General features: G+C 57.4%; 1 protein-coding gene across 1 annotated transcript in view; it reads right to left on the reverse strand.

Moving 5' to 3' along the window:
• Positions 1-275: 275 nt before the first annotated feature.
• Positions 276-19,960, reverse strand: part of KLHL17 (kelch like family member 17) — a 36,370-nt gene continuing 16,685 nt past the window's right edge. The window contains exons 4-14 of the mRNA XM_034753596.1: positions 18,842-19,105; positions 17,883-18,004; positions 15,903-16,124; positions 12,433-12,549; positions 10,644-10,857; positions 10,236-10,380; positions 9,260-9,427; positions 8,528-8,616; positions 5,572-5,645; positions 3,894-4,075; positions 276-3,081 (exon numbers count right to left, since the gene is read on the reverse strand). Coding sequence (XP_034609487.1) covers positions 2,853-3,081; positions 3,894-4,075; positions 5,572-5,645; positions 8,528-8,616; positions 9,260-9,427; positions 10,236-10,380; positions 10,644-10,857; positions 12,433-12,549; positions 15,903-16,124; positions 17,883-18,004; positions 18,842-19,052 — 1,773 coding nt within the window. The 5' untranslated portion in view covers positions 19,053-19,105 and the 3' untranslated portion in view covers positions 276-2,852. The remainder of the gene's footprint in view (positions 3,082-3,893; positions 4,076-5,571; positions 5,646-8,527; positions 8,617-9,259; positions 9,428-10,235; positions 10,381-10,643; positions 10,858-12,432; positions 12,550-15,902; positions 16,125-17,882; positions 18,005-18,841; positions 19,106-19,960) is intronic.

Raw genomic sequence — 19,960 nt, forward strand, 5'->3', positions numbered from 1 at the left:
TGGGGCAGCAGGACATGCTCCCTGGGCGACACACGGCAACCCATGCTGCCGCTCAGCCTTGTGCCCCCCAGAAGGGAGCCTGCCGTTCAGCGACGCTGCCCTGCCGGGAATACCTCCCCGCGGCCGTTGTCTTATTAATAATGCTGTGTGTTAGTCAGAGCCCACGATGTCAAACGGGATGAGAAACAAACAGTTAACAGCAGCCCTGCCCACTCAAATCTCTCTCTCTCTCTCTCACACACACACACATATATATATATATATATATATTCCAGCCCTGGATTATCACTCCTTGTGCCAGTGGCAGGCACCCTGCACCAGCGCTGTCGCCCCCTGCAGGCTGCTTTTCCAACCGGGGCCAAGGCTTTTTCCATGACCAGCAAAGACTCCATTGGGTCTGAACTGCATCACAACTTGGGTAGAGCGACTGCATGCTCCACACCTGAGGCACTGCTCCCTGCCCCGCCAGCCTATCCTCTCAGCTCCAAGCCCCCCGATTCAGATGAGTACAGTACTTAACAGCAGCGTCCCCATCATGCCGCAGTATTGCTAGCGCCAACTGGAGGGGATGGGGCCATTGCTTTCAAACCGGCAGCTACTGGATTAACCGAGGTCTACTTCCTTCCCTCAACAATGTCTTCCTGGCCCCTCCACTTCCCTTCCTCTGGCGCTAGCTGGTTCCCTCCCAGGGGGTGGGGAAGAGACTGGCCTATGGTGCCCTCACTCCCTCTGCCCTACTCATGGGCCACAGCAGAAACCCCAGGACTTCTGCCAAGTCATAGCGGCTGGCACCTCTGCAGCTCTGAAATGCCCATGGAGCTCTAGGCTCGCCTCTTGGGCTCCCTCCCTAGGAGTCTCTTCTGTCTCCTTGGAAGGGAGCAAAAGGTGGCGTGCACACAGACACAGACACAGACACACACGACTGCACCACTACTTTGGGTGAGACAGTGTCTTGTGACCTAGTTAACCCAAAACAGTGGCCACGAAATAGGTCGATGCTCTTGCCGTGCTAATAGGGAGCTCATTTCAATCGGGGGCGTCGGGACGTCAAAAGGGCATCGTCGGCCGCATACAGGAATGTGACAGCCGTTGAACTGCGGCTGGCTGCTTCAGAGACTTGGCAAAGGAGAAAGGAATGAAAAGATTTAAAATAGATTTAAAAGCCTACTTCGGCCCGAAAAGCCCAGAACATGTCTTTGGGTAGAGGGCGGGGAGAGCAGCCGGTGGCCCTTTCTAAAGTGTCCCAACCTGGGCACCAAAAAATCTCCAGTCACTTCCGGAAATATACGTCAGCGAGTATTTTCACAAGTGGAATCTAAAGGATGATGAAGTGGGGAGGAGAGAGAATCAGGGGAAGAAAGAAAGAAAGAGAAAGAAACAGTCACAGAACATCCTCCCAGTGCTATTGAGGTATCAGTGGTTTAGCCATTCCTATGCACCATGGGGAACACCTGTTAACCTGTCTTCATGCAAACCACACACACAACACGGCCTATGCAGTGAAACACATCTTAAGCCACCACTCAGGAGGTTCTGTGGTACAGGTGGGTCTATACGGCCAACCGTGAGCATTACAGTACAAGATGATTCAACCGTTTGAGTGATAGTTTAAGACAGGGAGTTGCTAGCTGCAAATGGTCCCTTCTGTGCTGGTTTCACTGTACATATGGCCTCTCTCACACACTTACTTCTAGGCCATAGGCATTGTCCAATAGATCATTTAAAAAAATGCCGCTGGCTCGTTCCTTTCATCCCTTCCCACGTCGGCGGAGAGAACGGGATGGGATGGGGAACACCAGAATAATTTAAAAAAATAAAGTTAATAAGAATTAAAATTAAAAAATTAGCATCATAAATACAAATGGCAGACACATTAAATAAATAACACAGTGCGACCCTGCGGCCTGTGCCACCTGCCGGGTCGTACTGTTATAGGGAACCAAGGGCCTGGCCCAAGCCTAGATCCTTCTTTGTGGACAGGGAAGCAACGTGTGGGCTGGATTGTTCCCAGCCGCCGGGTTAACACAATGACACAGACACGTGTGCAGCGGGCGGCAGCGCAGTAATTTGTAACAGTGGGACGGCGACTGCCCCCGAGCCGGTGAGCTCGTTAAATCCATCTGGCCGGCTGGGGAACCTCCGGAGTGATGGCAAATCGGGATTGACAGCGAGCGGGACGGGGTCAGCAGAGGATGGAGATGCCGGAGGGCTCGGGACGCTCCACACAGTTTTGTGGCCTTCTTCCCGCCGCATCCCCCGGCTGCGGTTTTTAAGGCATCGATCAGACACCCGTGCGCCGGTCTCGGCGGCATTAACAGTGCGCTGGAGGCTCAGTACAGAGAGTTTGGCTAAGGTAGCATTCCGAGGAGTGGTGGTACATTCAGCGGTTTCCTGGAGAAGCACCATACGCGTGAGTCACCCACCCCCGGCGCTCCCGTCTGCCTGGATCCTTCCTCGCGTGGCTGTCCAGCGTGCAGCACATGTTGGGGCATGGTAAATCCTAAAAGCAGCAATGGTTTCGGCTGGGCCGGGCTGGCCCCAAAAGTCAGTTGAGTCGTGGGCAGGTTTGTGGATGGAGCCAAGAGCTCCCCCCGCCGTACACGCCGGCAGAGGGGACTCTTGAATGGAAAGTGCCATTCTGACTCTCAGCACGCTGATCTGAAGTGTGCACCAAGAGAGGCAGAGCCCCCGAGGGGCCCGCGGAATTGCAGTGGGCCGGGGCTGGAGGCAGCAGCCGGGACCCCCCCACTCCGGTCTACAGAGACTGGCTGCTACAGGGGTCAGGCCAGGGTGGCCTTGCGCTCCTCCATACGCTGGTGCCCCCTGGAGGTAAGGTACGACTGGATTCTTTGTCAAAGGCTCGTCGAGGACACGGAGAGGGTGGGCGAGGAGGGGGGCGGGAAGTTGAGCAGTTCCAGCACCGCCACCCCCACGCTGCTCCGCCGCGTGAACATGCACGAGGCCGCCACCCACTTGTTGGTGCGGGGGTTGTACTTCTCGATGGAGTTGAGGCTGGAGCTCCCGTCGTTCCCGCCCACCGCGTACAGCCACCCGTCCATGGCCACCAGGTCGTGGGTGCTCCTGCAAGCGACAGCACAGAGGACAGTGTTAATGAGCCAGGCTTCGGACGTCCCTCGGCAGATCCCCAACCAGGGTTGCGGGGGCTCGGCCCTCCGGAAGGCAGGCAGGAGTTGGGGACCCGAAAAGGGACGCATCAAAATCAGCAGAGCCTTTTGGCCTAAGTGATTTGCCCAGGGTCTCGTAGGGAATCAGTGGGAAAGCCAGAAATAGAACCCAGGAATCCTGGTTCCCAGCCCCTGGTCCTAACCACAGTTTGGTCCGTAATTTAGGCTCCTAAATTACATTATTTGAAGGTGATCCCTCTGCTACTGCAGGAAGTGCCAAACACCTATGTTTAGAAGGCCGAGATACTTCCCCAGTGACCATGTCAAAGGCCATGTACTTCCTGTATTAGGGATTGGCGAGCGGTAAGTCGGGAATCATTTATGCCCAGGTAGGATTGTTAGGGCAGCAAAGACTCTGCAGGCTGCCCCCGCTTGCTCATGCCTACGTGGTTCATGCAACAGGCACTGCTGATCATGCAGCATTGACAGGTGAGCACGCAGCCTGGAGGTCCCTGACCTCCCAGCGGAGAGCTTCCCGGCTGCAGTGACAGCAGGCCAGCTTGCTCGGTCGGCCAAGCTATGCCTGGTCATTGCTGCACCTTGATGGCTGCAGAATGACGTGCTCCAGTGGGTGATGGTTCTCTCCAACCCAAGAAATCCCCATGGCCGGTGTGACAGACTGGAGCACAGCCTGGGTCCGCCTCGGACCGGTCTCCCCAACTCCCCAGTTTAGATGGGAGCTGGAGAACGGGGGGGGGGGAGCCCTACCTCCGAATGTTCATGGGGGCCACGCTCTCCCAGGTGTTGGTTTTCGGGTTGTAGCGCTCCACGGAGTTAAGGCAGCTGGTGCCGTCGTTGCCGCCGGCCACGTAGAGCATCCCTTCCAGCACGGCCACACCGGCGCTGCTCCGGCGGCTCAGCATGTTGGCGATTGGGGTCCATGTGTTGATCTTGGAGGAAAGGGGAGAAGCGCCCATGAGAGCACATCTGGGTTAGCGAGCGATACCCGTGGGCGATTATCCTCCCACCCTAGCCGTTCAATGGCGACACCACCATCCGGTCACGCTCCAGACCCTGCTCTGCTTCCCGTTCGCAACTCTTAACACGACAGCCCTCCAGGAGGAAGGACCCCTGTAGGACCCACCACCCACATTCCAGCAGGGGGCACCAAAGAGTCGGCAGCTAAAGATAGCTCAGTGGTTTGCGCATTGGCCTACTAAACCTAGGGTTGTGAGTTCAATCCTTGAGTGGGCCACTTAGGGATCTGGGGCAAAATCAGTATTTGGTCCTGCTAGTGAAGGCAGGGGGCTGGACTTGATCACCTTTCAGGGTCCCTTCCAGCTCTATGAGATAGGTATATCTCCATGTATTATTAAAGCAAGTTCCGATGACCACGGCGGAAAATCTGACCTTGGTTGCAGCAGGTTAAATTAGTCAGCCGCCAGCCATCCTGCCTGCTGTTATCAGATAAAGGGCAGAGGTGATGGAAGAGGCTTTTGAGGGAACACAAAGGCCCCCCAAGGAGATGGCAGGAGGGGAGTTCTCCAGGAAATGGTTTTCTAGGCTGCACCGTTCCACCCCAATGCAGCTAGATCCAGCAATTACTCTTTGTTCACTAACACGAATACGTATGTCTCTCTCTGCCCCCCCTGCATGAGAAGCTTACAAACATTATCAGCCCAACTCTGTGCTCAGTTTTACGGGCACCCTCCTTTCCTAAAGCATCAAACACAAAACTGCTTTAAAATCAAGAAGAAAAAAAAATGTTTAAACCCCAGAGAATTCACACCTCTATTTATTTTAAAGAGACCTCTGCCGGCAGGTTCAAGCAACTTCAGTTGTTAACAACAGGACCCTGGTCTCCGGGTCCCTAAAATTTGGCTTAACTATCAGGAACTCGAGCTGCCCATCAGCTCCAGGACAGAGCCCCAAAGTGGCCAGGCGGGTAGCTGTGTCTATTTCTACAGCTCTGGCGGGGAGTCTCAGCAGCGGCCCCACAGGGGCGCCGTTCAGAACCTTGTTTCTGACCCTCTTTTTCCTGAGCCAAGCCTTTGTAGGGGAGCCTACCACACCCGTGAGCCCGCAGCGGTCCGCTGGAGCTTGTCAGCTTGCAATAATGGCCGCACACAAGGCGGCAACACAGTTGCACGTGCTGGGAAAGGGGGAGGGGTCCACTGTGAGACCCCCACCCCAGGTGGAAGGGATCTAGAGAATTGAACAGAGAATTGTTAACGGACCTACAGAATTCCACAGCAGGGCGATAGATGGTTTAACCCCCCCGGCCCCCCGAGAGGATCTCACGCTGTTAGGTTCTGTAGCATTTAGAGTCATTTCTGTAGCCCCCTGTTGTGTTTTCCTCTGTTCACTTTCTAGAGGGCTTGGCCACAGGGTCCTTTTCAGAGAAGGGACGGGAAGGAAAGCGTTAATTGCGCTCGCTTGCCTTTACCTGCGGCTCGTACTTCTCCACCGTGGCTAAGTGGGATGAGCTGTCATATCCCCCCACAGCGTAGAGATTGCCATCTGCAAAACACCGTCATGCACAGAGTCAGCCGCAGAGCCCTCCACGAGGGCCGTGTTACCGGCCGGGATGGATCCCGGCCTGACGTGCCGTGGGTCTGGGCAGCCAGGAACGCAAGGGAGCGGCAGAGCAGCCGACAGGCAAACCTACACCAAGCAGCAGGACCCCGCCCCGGGGAGGATGTGCTCACAGAGCAGCTCATGCAGCTTCCCCTCCTCCCCCGCCAAGCCTCCGCTGTATGGGGGCCGCATCTGGCGCGGGGAGTCGTTAAATATTCATCAGGCCATTTCTCTCCTGCGCAGCGAGGGCTCCGTGCCGAGAGAGCAGCCTGGGGAGCTTGCTCGCCTGCAGCCGCCCCCGACCGGCTCGTTACGGGCCGTGCGAACGCTTCCCGCCGCCACAATTAAGCTTTATTTTTAGCCAGCGAGGCAGCGGCGGCAGGAGCAGCAGGTTGCCGCGGGGGCTGATCCATAACGCAGCGCCAGGCAGAGAGCACACCACGGGGGGAGAAGGAGCGAGCGCGAGCGAAGGAACCACTGAGTCAGCACGGAGTAAGCAAAAGAGCAGAGACGAGAGGGGATTAATGTACGTGCAGCACAGAACCCAGCACAGCGAGGAGCTGCTCCCGCAGCTGGTGCCATTGGCAGCACTGACACGCGCCATGGTGAATGCGCCGGGCCAATTAGAGACTGATTTGTGCACGGGTGATTATCACCACTCAGCTCGCCCTGTACGGCGGTGCTCTTTGTTTATCCACAGAATAACCCGTAGCTCTTACATAGATCATCCCTAGCTCTCAAAGCGCTTTACAAAGGAGGACAGTATGGGATTATCCCCATTTCACAGATGGGGAATACTGAGGCACGGAGCGGTGAAGTGACTTGCCCAAGGTCACCCAGCAGGCCAGTGACAGAGCTGGGAATAATACCGTGGTCTCCCAAGCTCAGTCCAATGCTCCATCCTCTAGGCCAGTGGTTCTAAAAATTATTTGATCTTTGTGTCTGTCATCGTTTATGCCCTCCCCTTCCCCCCCGCCACACAGGTACATCACTTGAATCAGTTTCAGCATCTCATTCCAGGTTTATTTTTTCTGTTGCACAAACGAGCCAACGAGCCAGTGTATCGAGAGCAAAAGCAAAATGGCCATTGTGGTCCGGGCGTCCAAAGAAGTGTGTAACAAACGGATTAACGTATAGATGACAACACCTTCGTATAATGCTAGGCAAGCGTCACAGAAATCCGTCAAAATGCGCAGCGCCAGCTGAGGACGTGACACGTCTGGAGGAATCGGCATTGCTAGTTATTCGTTGCTGGGGGTAAGATGTGCGCAGGAAGTTTCTTTTTCCTAAAACTTCTGCCCCCCCCCACCCAAAATATGTTCTGCGCCTAGAGTGTGAGAACCTCTGCTACTTGGCCAGTGTTCCTCAACCACCAGTCTGTGGACCGGCGCTGGTCCTGGAGATCTTTCTGACCGTTTAGGAAGGCAACAAGCTGGTCCCTGGTATCACAAAGATTGAGAAACACTGCTTTAGGGCACACTGCCTCCCCACTCCCAGCTTCCCACATGGAGTGGTCCCCTCAGGAAGCGAGGGGAACCAGCTGTGACCACACCTCATTCCACACGGGTCACTGGCCAGCTGCCGGACTTCCCAGGCAGGATTGCTCTGTCCTGGAGGTGAAGCAAGGGGGGATGGGGTCCAGAGTGAAAGTCAGAGACTGGGCTGCATCCCCAATTGTGATGGGTTCTCTGGGTGACCCTGGGAAGTCATTTCCCCCCACCCCTGGGTGCCTCAGTTTCCCCATCCATCAAATAGCGATTGTGATGCTGGTCTGCTTTTGCAAAGCGCTCAAATCTACGCTAGGCATGTGCAAAACGTTGGTACTTTTGACCTTATGGGGAAAGGCCCAGCGTCCCATTACAAGGCTCAGTGTGCGTATAGGGAGACATTTCAATGGAAAGGTACATATGATATCAAGCCACTGTTGTTATGTTATTTTGACCACTAAAAGCCGGCCGGATCCGGACGAGGGTTATTATTAAATTTCTTTAGATCAACGATGCACCCACTCCCTGTCGGGTCATCAAGCCGCTGAGAATTTTGCTGCTCTAGAAAAATCATCTTTTTCCTAGGCTGCAGGGAGTGTTTTTAACAAAAACCTTCCAAACACAGCCAGTTACGGGTCTTTGCACCAAATGTTATTTTAAAGAGAGCAATGCTACTCGCATTCAGTTGGGCCCTCTGGTTTGGGCTATGCCATTTCACAGCCCCCCCTACACCTCCCCAACTCTCGCCATAGGTTGACACGAAGGCACAGCCCATGGACTCCAATGTTTCCAATATCCAGTGTCCCACCTTGAGCCCAGAACCCCGAGGTGGATGCAGAGAGATGGCCTGACTTGGAGCAAAGCTTGCTAAGATCTATAGCCCGTTACCATATTAGAGTAGCACCGACCTAGAGGCCCCAACCAAGAAACCTGTGGTAGTCCAATACATGCAGTAAGAGACAGTCCCTGCCCCAGATCATCTGGTCTGTTTAGCCTATAAGTAAACTAAATGACTTGCCCTCGGTCACACAGGGGGTCTCTGGCAGAGCTGGGAACTGACCCCCTTTCTCCCCCGTCCCGTTGTAGGGCATTAACTCCACCCTCCTTCCTGTGCATGGAGCAGAGCTGCAAACCTGCTCCATTCTGTGCCCGGTAGGCAGTGCCCTTTGGCTCCTGGCGCGTGTGGGTCCCAGCAAAGCGCAGTGGCCTGTCACAGGCAGCAGTCAGAGAGTGGGGCTGCAGCTGATGGGAAGCAACGTGCAGGACTAGGCAGAGGAAGAGGCGAGAGGTGACAGAGCCTGGGAGAGCCAGGCAGATTCCACCGCGCTAGTGCCCTACCTAGTGTTGCCACCCGGACGTATCGCCTCCTGGTGCTCATGGCGGCGATCGAGGTCCAGGTGCCCGTCAGGGGGTCGTACCGCTCGGCGCTGCGGCAGGCAGAGACACAGGAACATTAGCAACACTGGAGGGTCTCTGGGGAAACCCTCTGATGCAGCCCTGAGAGGTGACCAAGGACACCAAGGAGTGAGGCAAAGAGCTGCCATGGATCAGAAACCGGCTCAGGGATGGGAGCCAGAGGGCAGGAACAAAGGGCCGTTTCCCCATCTTGTCACAGGGTTAAGACCAGGGGCCTCCAAGGGGCAGGGCCAGGACCAGTGGGGTTCGCGTCTCCACCAGGGATGGAGAAGACGGGGCCGTATTTGCAGCGGACACGCCACGTACTTGTCCAGACTGGACGAGGCTGCGCGGAGCTTCAGGAGGACCCAGGGGTGCCAGATGAATGGGCCGATTTGGAGTTCACGGGCCAAAGGGCAGGTTGGTCTTTCCTGGAGGGCCAGGGAACTAGGATGGGGTCAGGATTAGAGCCACCCACACAGGACCCTGCTGCGAACGGAGAGGGGATCCCACCCTGGCGGCCCCGTGAGCCTTGGGTCCCTTTGGCTGCCGATGAGCCATCAGGCCTCCAGGAAACCTAGGCTACGCATGGCCTGCCCCCCTGGAGCAGACCTTGGGGACAGCCGGGGTGTCTCAGCAGCCCGGGGGGGGCATGGACCCAGGAAATCCCCCTACCTGTTCAGACAGGAGGCCCCGTCATATCCCCCTGCTGCGTAGAGGAGCCCGTGAAGCGCTGCCACCCCCAGACAGCTGCGCCTGGTGCCCATGGACACCTCCGGCTGCCAGGAGTTGGTAACCGGGTCGTACGACTCCACTGTGGCCAGGTCGGAGGTCCCGTCGTAACTGCGGGGGGATGGGAGAGCGTTGGAAGGGTGGGGAACCCAAGCGGCAGGGCTGGGAGCCGGGACTCCACCCAAGCCCTTGAGCTGAGCACAGCTTAGCCTCAGGTCGATGCCCAGTCCAGATGTGGGCCGCACTCTTCTCCCTCGCCCAGCTCTTGCCGGCAATCAGGCCCATGCAGAGCGTCAGCTAGTCGCTGCATTTCTGGCGGGTTCGCTCCCCATGTTCCAAACCCGCTCCGCCCGCCTGCCCTTCTCAGCCCCTGCAGGGACGATGGAGCCCCCGGGGGGTTCCCAGCCGCCTGACCGAGTCTGTGTGAATTCACGGGACAGGCTGAGAGGGCCGGGGGCCTGGGTCGCAGCTGAGCCAGGCAGTTACGTGCATCGAACATGTCCCTGAGGTGGCATGACATCAGCAGGGCAAGCTTCCCTCGCCAGCTGCCTCAGCCCTAACTGAGCAGGGGGAGAAATGCACCCTCAGGCGAGAGCAGCCTCCGTCCCCTCCGCTGGGGCCGTGAACAAATGGGGTCAGTTAGCGGCCAGGCTGTCACTGCACAGAGACCCAGCAAACTCACTCCACTGAGCAGCTGTGGGCAGTGGAATTGCTTCCAGTCGCTGCTCCTCCGGGCTGGGTTTGAACCAGCGACGTTTCCCGTTCCCACTTCCCTGGGCCAGCCAGACCCCCGACACAGCTGGGGGCAGAAATGCCCCCTGGGCCCAGCCTTTGTTCTCTGACCCGAATCCAGAGGGGTCCCACCCCAGTGCTGCCATTCCCCTCTCCTCCCAGTTCCGTGATCTGCTTCCCTCCTTACCCGCCCACCGCGTACAGCTTGTTTCCGATGGCAGCCACGCCCACCCTGGCCCTCCGGGTCGACATGGAGGCCACCATGTGCCACCGATCCGTCCGCGTGTCATAGGCTTCGCAGTCTCCGTGGATGGCGAATAGGCTCCCCCCACCTGCATGGGGGGGTCACAAGCGGAGTGAGTGAAGGGCAGGACCCCTGGAGTTTCCAGGGAGTCATTGGGCAGGGGGAAGCCATGGACATACCCCTCGCTGACCCCCAGCTCTGCCCAACATCCCAGTGACAGGCCCTGCCTGCAGCCCCTTCCCCGAGGGTGGGACAGATGCCCCACGGGAGGCAGGTGATGGGCCCCTCCCCCAGGCTGCACAGCAGGCACCGTATTCAGCCCCCCCCGCCCCCGGCCTGGCTGTCCCTTACCCACGGCGAAGAGCACGGTGCTGGCCCCCTCGCACCGCCGGGGCCGGGTCCTGCTGTTGCCGAGGACCCCTCTCTGCTCCGGCATGAGGTGGTACTTGAGGGCCTCGATCAGCAGGTCCTTGCACTCCGAGTGGTGCCGGACCAGGAGCTCCGTGTCCACGTTGCTCATCAGGAAGTCCCGGCTCAGCAGGGGCAGCCGGACGCACTTCATGAGCTGCAGGGTGGAGGGAGGGGAGGGACAGTGCTGAGTCGGTGGAACAAAGACGGATTGGGGTGAAGGTTAGAGAGGGCTCCCTGACCAACCCCAAGAGCCTCGGGACCTTGACTGGACTGGATCCCCCTCCTGCCACTTCATCGTCCTCCTAGTGGAAGGGAGGGCAAGCTGCCCCCCAGCATATGCCTGGCAAGTACATCTTGGGATGCATATACTCCTATTTGCATATCATTTCCCAGCATTCTCTGCAGGCTCGCAGCTAGTTTCTTAGCAGGCCTGGTAGCAAAGCTCCCAGAACAAACGGAAAGGTTGCCAGGGTACACACGGAGGCATTTTTCTCTGGGTTGATTAATGGGTGCCAATATTCATACGTGCAATGCCACAGGTATCCACGAGAGGGCACGCAAGACTCATGCAGAGCTAGGGCTATGCTGGGAAAGAATCCCTGTAGGAAAAGGTTTTGTTATTCCTGTTACTGTTTTGCTTAGGCAGGCGACAGGCCTGTGGTTAATTTGCTCCCAGTCACAGACACAGAGATCAGAGCACTAGATAAAGGAAAATCCAGCCTAAGCCATTGCAGACTTGCCAAGTTTGGCTTTTCAGAGCAATCTTGAAAACCCAGCTCTAGAGAGCAAAGTCTACCGGACAGACCAGTCACCCTCCCGACAGCCCTGCTGCCCCACTGAAGCCTGAGCTCTGCCACGGATTCCTCATGTGACCGTGGGCACGCCGCTGCCCCTCTGTGCCTCAGTCTGTAAAATGGGGTCATAGCACCGGCCCTATCACATGGTAGGGGATTTTGTGGGTTTTAGAGATTCTCTGATGTGGGATAGGAACTAAAGAAATCCCAAGTTTGGTCACATTTCTCTACATATGGAGGAAGATAGTCTAATGACGGGGCACAGGACTGGGACTAAGGCAACCTGGGTTCTAATCCAGGCTCTCCTGCAGATTCCCTGTGTGACCTCAGGCAGTCACTCAACCTACCCAGCTTCAGCTCCCCCTCTGTGAGATGGGGATAACACGTCCCAAACTCACAAGGATGTCGGGAGGATACAATGTGACTGTGAGGTGCTAGGGAAGCTAGGACGTGGACATTCATAGGATTCAACCCCCTGCCTTCTAGCTCTGCATAAGGCAGCATGAGCCTCCATTTGCAGCGGGGTACAATGCATGCCCCAGTGCATCGGAAGGAGCCAGGTGCTATAGCCTTGGGAACCCAAGCTCCTGTCAGACCAGACCTGGGCCAGTGCCTAGAGACAGCCAATGGCACCATGCTGGGAAACGAACTCATCTCAGTTATACCAGTAAAACGCCACCGGGGGACAGAGCAGAATTTGGCCTTGAGGTGGTTGGACTTGAGACTTTTTTTGGTTCCCCCCAACTCTGTCTGATCTCACAGCCTGCAGGCTGGAGTTCCCAAGGGGAGAGGGAAATAGGAATTTGCAAGGGGTGGGAAATGGTCTCCAGGAGCCTTTAGACCAGGCCAAATCCACATCCATCCAGCACCTACGCTCAGAGTTGGTGAAAGCCCCCTCCCCTGCCATGATCTGCGTTCCCAGCCAGCTCGCCTACCCTGGGGACGTGCTGCCTCCTGCTGTCCACGTCGTGTTTGACCCAGCTCAGCACGGCCCGGTACACCTCTTCCTCGGATGGCACGTTGAGGCTGTCACTAGAGATGAGGTCCAGCACCTGCAGAGGTGAAAGGGAAGGTCAGCTCAGCTGTCACTCGTCATGGGGAGGCAGTATGGCAGGGAACATGGACACACACACACACCTGAACCAGCAGAACTGCACACTCAGAGCCTTACCACACCTCCATAGCCTGTGGGTAGAGCAAGGCTGGTGTGTGCGTACTGGAACGGAGAGGCTGCAAGAGCAGAGAGTCAGGACTCCTGGGTTCTATTCTTGGGTCTGCCTCTGACCTGCTGGGTGACCTTGACCAAGCCTGTGCCTCAGTTTCCACATCTGTAAAGTGGGGAGAACGAGGCCAACCCACCTCCCAGCTGAACCCTCCTGCCGATTGGCTAGGGCTTGCACGCGTGCCGAGGGGCAATGGAAGCCCGGACTGTCAGTGTAGGCACCGCGGCAAGTGACAGGGCCTGATTCTCTGCTCCCCTACGCTGGTGCAGCTCGCACCTGTCACCTCTGAATTACGCTGTGCGAGAGGAGAACGAGTCCCATGAGCTCTAACTGGTCCCTTCCCCCGGTGGATCTGCTGTGGCAGAGCCAGGATGCACAGACGTCTGGGAACACACTGGCAGGTGCAGAGCCAGGCTTTGGAAGGCGAGCTCTCCGCTGGGCTGCTCTCCTTGCGGCTGACTGAGGAGGGCTCATAGCAAGACAGGAGCTCCAGGGGGAAGCCCAGGCCACGCTGGGCGGTAAATAACCCAACAAAGCAAAGCCGGGGACTGCACGGGCTGCTCAGCATCCCCTGGAGGGGCGTTTCTGGGCCTTCCCGACAGCAGAGCCTGCCTGGCAGAAGCTCCGAGCGCCGAGCAACGGTGCTTGGAGAAGGCAGGGGGAAGACACCTGTGAGGCTCTCTGGAGCAGTTGCTAGGAGACCGGTGAGGCAGGAAGAAGAGGAGGGATGGCCCCTGTTCGGAGGGCAGCCAATGCAGGCTTTGCCCATCTCCAAGCCTCTCTGTTTCCTCCCCACCTGGCAGGAGACCCTGCTCCTCCCGCTGCCCTGACCAGGCCTCATAGAGGAGATGCTGCTTTATCAGCCAAGCCACCCCTCTTGGGCTCTTAGCCTGGCCAGCTTCTCCCACCAGCTGGACCCAGGGCCCAGCGGAACCTGTTCCCTGCAAACCATCCGCTCTGCCCACTCTCCCCACCCGGGCCACGCTGCCGCTCCCACCAGCCCCTCAGTGATGCACTGCTGGTGCCCTTTGCTGGCGCATCCCCTGGCCGGGCACTCCAGACAGCAGGGGCTGCAGATCTGCTATGGAATCAGGGAAAGAGGGCCAGGGGACCCAGTAGGTCCCCTTTAGTTCCTCCTCTGGGGGGAGCAGGGCTGGCCCCTACCGTGCACTATGTAACCCTTTCTCCAGACTACATGGTGGAGGGGTAGGAGTTGACTGCACGTGGGTGGCAGGAGGAGGGGACAGGGATGTTTCCACACCTAGAGGTACCATCTCCCTGGGATGTTCAGAGGGCACCGATGGGGTCATTGCTCATGGCATGGCTCCCCTCCCTCACCATACGCAGAGGGAGATGGTGAGTGATCCTACGGGATGTCCCTGCGGCAAAGCCAGGCCAGCAGCAATGAGATGTGTGAAGCATCCGAGTCGCTGCAGACGCGTTCTGGGGCGTCCCCACTGGGGCCCGCTTGGGCCCTTTTCTTGCGTTGGAGTCTGCCTGCATCAGCCCTTCCCCAGCTCCAGCCATGCCGACAGCTCTAGGAACGGGTAATGCCTGGGTACAGACCCCTGCCCTGAAGGGGGGAGAGGGCAGAGAGAAACACAGAATGGCTCAATCCCCAGCCTCAGCCCCACAGTGACTGTCCTGGTGAGCAGGGTCCCACCAGATGCTTTGCTCACCCACAGAGCTCGGCTACCACAGGGACTTTAAGGGGTTAAATCTGCATTGGGATCACCCCCCCGGCCCTGAGAGGAGTTTGCCTTCCTGAAAGGTTTCACTGTAAAGCCGGTATTAGGTGCTGCCAGAGTAGTGGGCAAAGAGCAGGGCCCTGTGGGGGGGGAGCTAGAAACAGCCACACTCCACGGCGCTAGGCCAAGCAGAATCCCCTCATACCAAGGCCGGAAACACCCCAGCAGCCTCCTGAATTGCCCATCAGCTTGAATCTGAAGCTGCTCCCCAGGGCCAGATGTTCCTCTCCCTCCTGTGGGTTTTGCCCCCCCCGTGTCGCCAGCCGTGAGAGGAGAGCGCTGAGGTGGCCAGCCCCGTCCCCAGGGGCAGTGACTGCCGGTTCTGATGAGCCTCAGCGAGCTCAGACAACCAGCAGCCCCGGCTGCTCCCAGCCACACAGCCTCCCTGCCGCGGGAGGGATATGAGTGTGCGCACACACGTCTGTGATCCACACGCTGAGCGAGAGGCAAAGGGGGGGGCTGAGCAGCTGCTGGGAGGAACAGGGGCATGGTCCTACCCTCCCCCCTCCCACCCCCACAAAGCCTGCCGCGCCGGCCCATGCCAGGAGCCGCACGATCCATTAGCCAAGCTGTAAATTAAACATCGTGGCTACCTGCACTGAGAAGTAGCCCCTGCCTGAAGCAGCAACGGCTTGTGGGCAGGTTCCCCAGTGGCCATGCTGCTTTTTTCTCGGCCTGTATTTCCACAGAGTGGGCGGGCGCTGGCTGCTCCAGAGACGCCCGCGGGGTAGACGGCAGCACCCGCCTTAACCCTTCTTGCTTTATGTCCCACTTCCTCCGCTCTTGGGCGCCACGCTCTCTTCCTGGCAGCGGCCCTGCAGAGTCCTGAGCGAGAGGTGGCCTGGACACAGCCCCTGGGAGTCCCTTTCCTGCTCTCTGAGTCCGCTCCCTCCCAGCACCAGCTCCTGGGATTCCTGGAGATACATGTCCCCCGCAGAGAACAGCTCTGAGCTGAACAGCTCTCTTAGGGCCCAATCCGCAGACTCTCGCTGACCTCCGGGGGCGTTGGAGGAACTCAAGCAGTGCTGGGTGCTAGGCCGAGGCCTGGATGGAGTAACACAAACCAGCCCCCATCCACATCCCTCCCTGCCTATACACACACCCCAGCCATCTCCTTCCAGCACGACATCCCTTCCCTCCCCCCAGCACCTGGCAGACCCTGTTCCATGGCTAGCAACTCTGTGCGGGTTAGGGGCTGAAACAGAGAGTGTGTGTGTGGGTGGGGGGCTGAGATGCATGCACTAGGCCCCAGGTCCTACCTAGAGGGGATGAAGACACCATGAAAGCAGAGGTGACCTACCAGGGCTAGTGGGCACAGTGGGACGCCCCAGCTGGCATGAAGCACCATGCAGCGCTCTGCACCCCGAGAAGAAAATCAGTGGGAGCAGCGCCACAGGGCGGACAAGAGACACGAGGCCTCGGGAGGGGTCTTACCTGCTTGAGCGGCAGCAGCATGAACTCCTCCGTCTTGGACACCTCCACGAAGTGCTGGAGGACGTACTTGTGGGCGGACTTGAGCAGGTCGCTGCAGGAGTGCGTGTCGGCGAAGCCCCGGATGCCCAGGCAGTTGGACGGGTCCAGCTGACTCAGCAGGAACTTGCAGCAGGCGTCCCGCACGCCGTTGAGCTGGAGGAGGCTGGCGGCTGGAAGCAGCGTCTGCGGGCAGACAGCCAAGTGTCTGGGGCTGCAGCCCACCACTTCCATCACTGCTTCCCACGGAGACAGCCCCAGCATCCCCTCCTCCTCAAGCAGGGACCTATGCTTTCCCCACAGAGACAGGGCCAGCTGTCAAGAGATGCCCTGGCCTGGGAGAGCCCTGGGATACAGTTACTAGGAGAACAGCTAAGATCGAGCATCCAGAGTGGGCCAAGCACATCCCACAGAGAGTCCCATTGACCCACTCTCGGACAGTTTCCTCTGTGGCTTTGCACCTGTATGTGGCTGGCCGGCTTCTCAGCTACAGAACGCAGCAGGGCCCTTCACCCCCCAGGCAACAAGAGGCAAAAGTGCCTATGGAAAGCTTCCCATTAACCTCAATGGGCCTGGAAGAGGTTAAAAGAGGCAGGGTGGAGTGGCGGCTCCCAAACACAGGGCTGAACCACCCGCAGCTCTGCAATGGGTCCCTCCCCCGGCAGGCTACGAGAAACAGCTCCATCCTTTCTCGCCAGCAGCTTGGTCCCTATAAAATGAATCAGCAGCCACGGAGCGGCTGCCGGCTATTTTAGGTGAGTGCCCCAAATTCTACTCTTCGTGCCAAGCTGGAGCGAGGCTGCAGGAGGGACGCCCCATCCCTCGCAGACCCTCACGAATATGGCATGGGATGGGGTAGAGGAGGGTCACGTGAGGCCAGCCCAGGGAGCAGAATTTGGAAACAAGCGAGAACAACAACAACAGGTTCCGTGGCCAGCTGTCTCGTTCTTTCCCGAGAAGGCCCCTGGGCTGCGTGATTCCGTTACAAAGAGATGAAGACTCAGGGACCAGAGGGGAAACGCGAGTCTGAGAGAAAAGGCAAAGCTGACGGAGATTCGGATTTTCTCCCCTCCCCCGCCCCCAAATCAGTACAAATTTAATATAAAGCTTTTGCAAGTTTTTCATTCTGAAAAACAAACAGACTCATTCCTGGCAAGAGAGGGCTGTGAAGATCTTTGTGGTTTTGAATTGGGGGAAGAAGAAAAAGGACAGGCATTTTGTTTGATGTCAAGGAGTAGCAAAACGTAAGGGGTCGCAACCCCCTCCACCTCCCATACACAGCTACAAAGGCTGGTGCAAGACTTTGTAGAAAACGAACTTTTCAGTTCTGCCTACGTAGGCCAGGCTGCCCCTATGCTAGATGTCTCCACTAAGGCACATCCCACGCTCACGGTCAAGCGGCTGATCTGACCTGAGCTGCCCTTCATGATTCTGAGTGCCCGGAGCATCAGATCCAAGGCTGAGAACGACAACTGACCTTCAGCCCAGTTGCTTTGTTATTTGGTTGCCCAGGGCTACAGGACAATAGGATTTTTCCAGCCCTTGTAAAGAAACTCCCCCAAAGCCCCACCCAGAGGGAGAAGCTGAAACAGGCTCGGTTCCAGACCAAGCAGCTGGAGAGTGACCGAAGGGCGGACGATGAGGACAAGCACCTGCAGCTCACTCTGAAGTCAGCGACAGCTGTAAGCATTCGGTGCCTCTCAGTATTCGGTCCAGTTGTTGGGGCAGCCGTTCCCAGAACGAGCGATAGGCTGAAGCAATCGCAAGCACTTTGCCTCTGGGCTCAGGGAAAGGAGGAACTCCATTCCCATCCACAACTACAATCAGGCACAAGACACTGTCTTGGTGCCAAAGTTTGAAGGTCACGAATCAGGTCCCTAAGGATGGGTCTTTAGTCCTCTCCGAAGGGCAGCAGGGCAGAGGGATGTGGGGGGAGACTCCTACCTGCACATTCCCTTCACCCACCACGATCTCCGCAGTGTAGGCATATTGCACCAGCTGATCCAGGGCCTGCGGGTCTATGTCGTGCAGCGTCACATGGGTCTGGCGGCTTTCGCTCATCTCATCTGTGGGGACACACGTAAAACTCCAGTGAGGCCCAGCCGGACAGGCACACGGCCTAAGGGCGGTCTCGGCCGTGCATGGAACAAGCCAATGATTCTGAACAGAGCAACAGTTTCCCCAGGTATATTACTGGGACCCCCAGCCATCGATTCTTGGGGCTTCTCCCCCCACACCTTTAACTGGGGATCCCTCACCGATTACTTAGGGCTTCTCTGTGTCAGCTTTAATTGAAGACCCCTGCTCACCGATTCCTTGGGGCCTCTCCCTTGCCTTTAAATCAGAGGTTCCTCCACCCCTCTCTCAGAATTTCCTCCTGGCATCTCTCGCTTGCCGTTAACTGGAGTCCTCTCTCCACCTTGTCTTAAAACTAGACCTTGAGCTGCGGACAGGCTAGCGTCAGCTCTGACATTCCCCACCACCCGTGCTCCTAGGTCATCAAAAACTAAAAAGCCTGGAGCTTAGTTAAGACCACGTGAGGTCTAGATTAGACCCCAAGCCCTGTTCCCCTCTCCCTCCCTGTTCACATCGCTGGACTGACCGCCATTTCCCCTTGGCGTCAGCAAGAGCGGGACGGGGCCCCCAGCCTGCAGGAGATGTCTTTGGAAACCCAAACTTCCAGCCTTTTTATCTGTGGCGGGTTGGGGACGGAAGGCCTGGTGAGGGAAGTGGGTTTGAGTGGGGGAAGGGTTTGCTGCTGCAAGAGGGGGAGGTGAGTTGAGAGGCAGGTCTGAGAGAGCGGGAGAAGGAGGGGCTTTGTGGTCTGGAGCTCTGCAGGCCCGCAGGGAAGGACAAGAGGGAATGGGGAGAAAGTGGGCTCCTGGGAAGAGTTGGATACTTGCTTGTGAACATGGCGTGGAAGTAGGGGCTGCAGGAGGCCAGCACCACCTTGTGGGCCTTGATCTCCTTGGTGCCCACGTGCAGCACGATGTCGCACAGCAGGCCCCGCTGCCGCATGCGGTTCATGCACACGAAGGCGTCGTGGTAGTGGCGCTTGGAATTGTGGGAGATGCTGTGGCCGTCCCGGTTGAGGAGCTGCATGCCGCCCTCCATGGCTGCAGGGCGACGGCAGGCACTCGGTTCTCAGCTGGGCCCCTTCTGGGTCACTGCAGGGGAAAGCCAGGGAGGTCAGTGAAGGAGGAACAAGTGAGGGTCAGCCACTTCCTCAAGGCCCACACCAAGCCATACACTCCCTGGCTCCCTAACAGAACAAGCCTGCTCAAAGCCACCCCAGGAGGAGAGCTTCCCTCATACCAGGTCCCCTGCAATGGGCCCCACAGGGAGGAAAACGCCTTCCTGCCCCCAAACTTTGCAGTGAATTCTCATGAGCAAGAATCACCCTAGAGAAGCATCCAATGCCACAGAGGAACTGAGACGCCACGGGAGTGCCAAAAGCGGTGGACACCAGGGCAAAGACCCCGTCACTTGCAATGGTCCAACTGAGGGCAGGACATAACCCCCTGGGTGTAATTAAAATCAGGGCAATATTCTGTTGGAGCCGTGGCTAGAAACATACACAGGAGCTTTTCCTTGAAGTTATAGCCAGGTATCTTATCCAGGTCAGTCTAACAATGCACATTTCCAAGCTACACCAGCGTAGGCATTAAGTTTGCCCTGCTGCCTTTTTCCTTTACCATAGCACGCCAGCTCTGCATTGGTCAGACACAGCTTAATTAAAAGACCCAGGATATTAAAACAAAGACAAGACTAAAAAACTGAATGATAAAAAAAAATACCCCATGTTCCCTGTATCATACTCAGTGTCAGTGTTGTAGATTATGAAATAGTCCATGGGACTCAGAGGACCTGGGTTCTATTCCTGGCTCTGTGTGGCTTTGGACAAATCATTGCCTCTTCTGTGCCTCAGTTTCCCTCTCCACCAGTTGCCTCTTCAGAATGTAAACTCTTTGGAGCAGGAGTTGTGTCTTACTATGCTTTTCTACAGCACCTTGCACAATGGG

Source organism: Trachemys scripta, chromosome 19, assembly GCF_013100865.1.
Source record: "Trachemys scripta elegans isolate TJP31775 chromosome 19, CAS_Tse_1.0, whole genome shotgun sequence".
NCBI classification, from domain to species: domain Eukaryota; kingdom Metazoa; phylum Chordata; order Testudines; family Emydidae; genus Trachemys; species Trachemys scripta.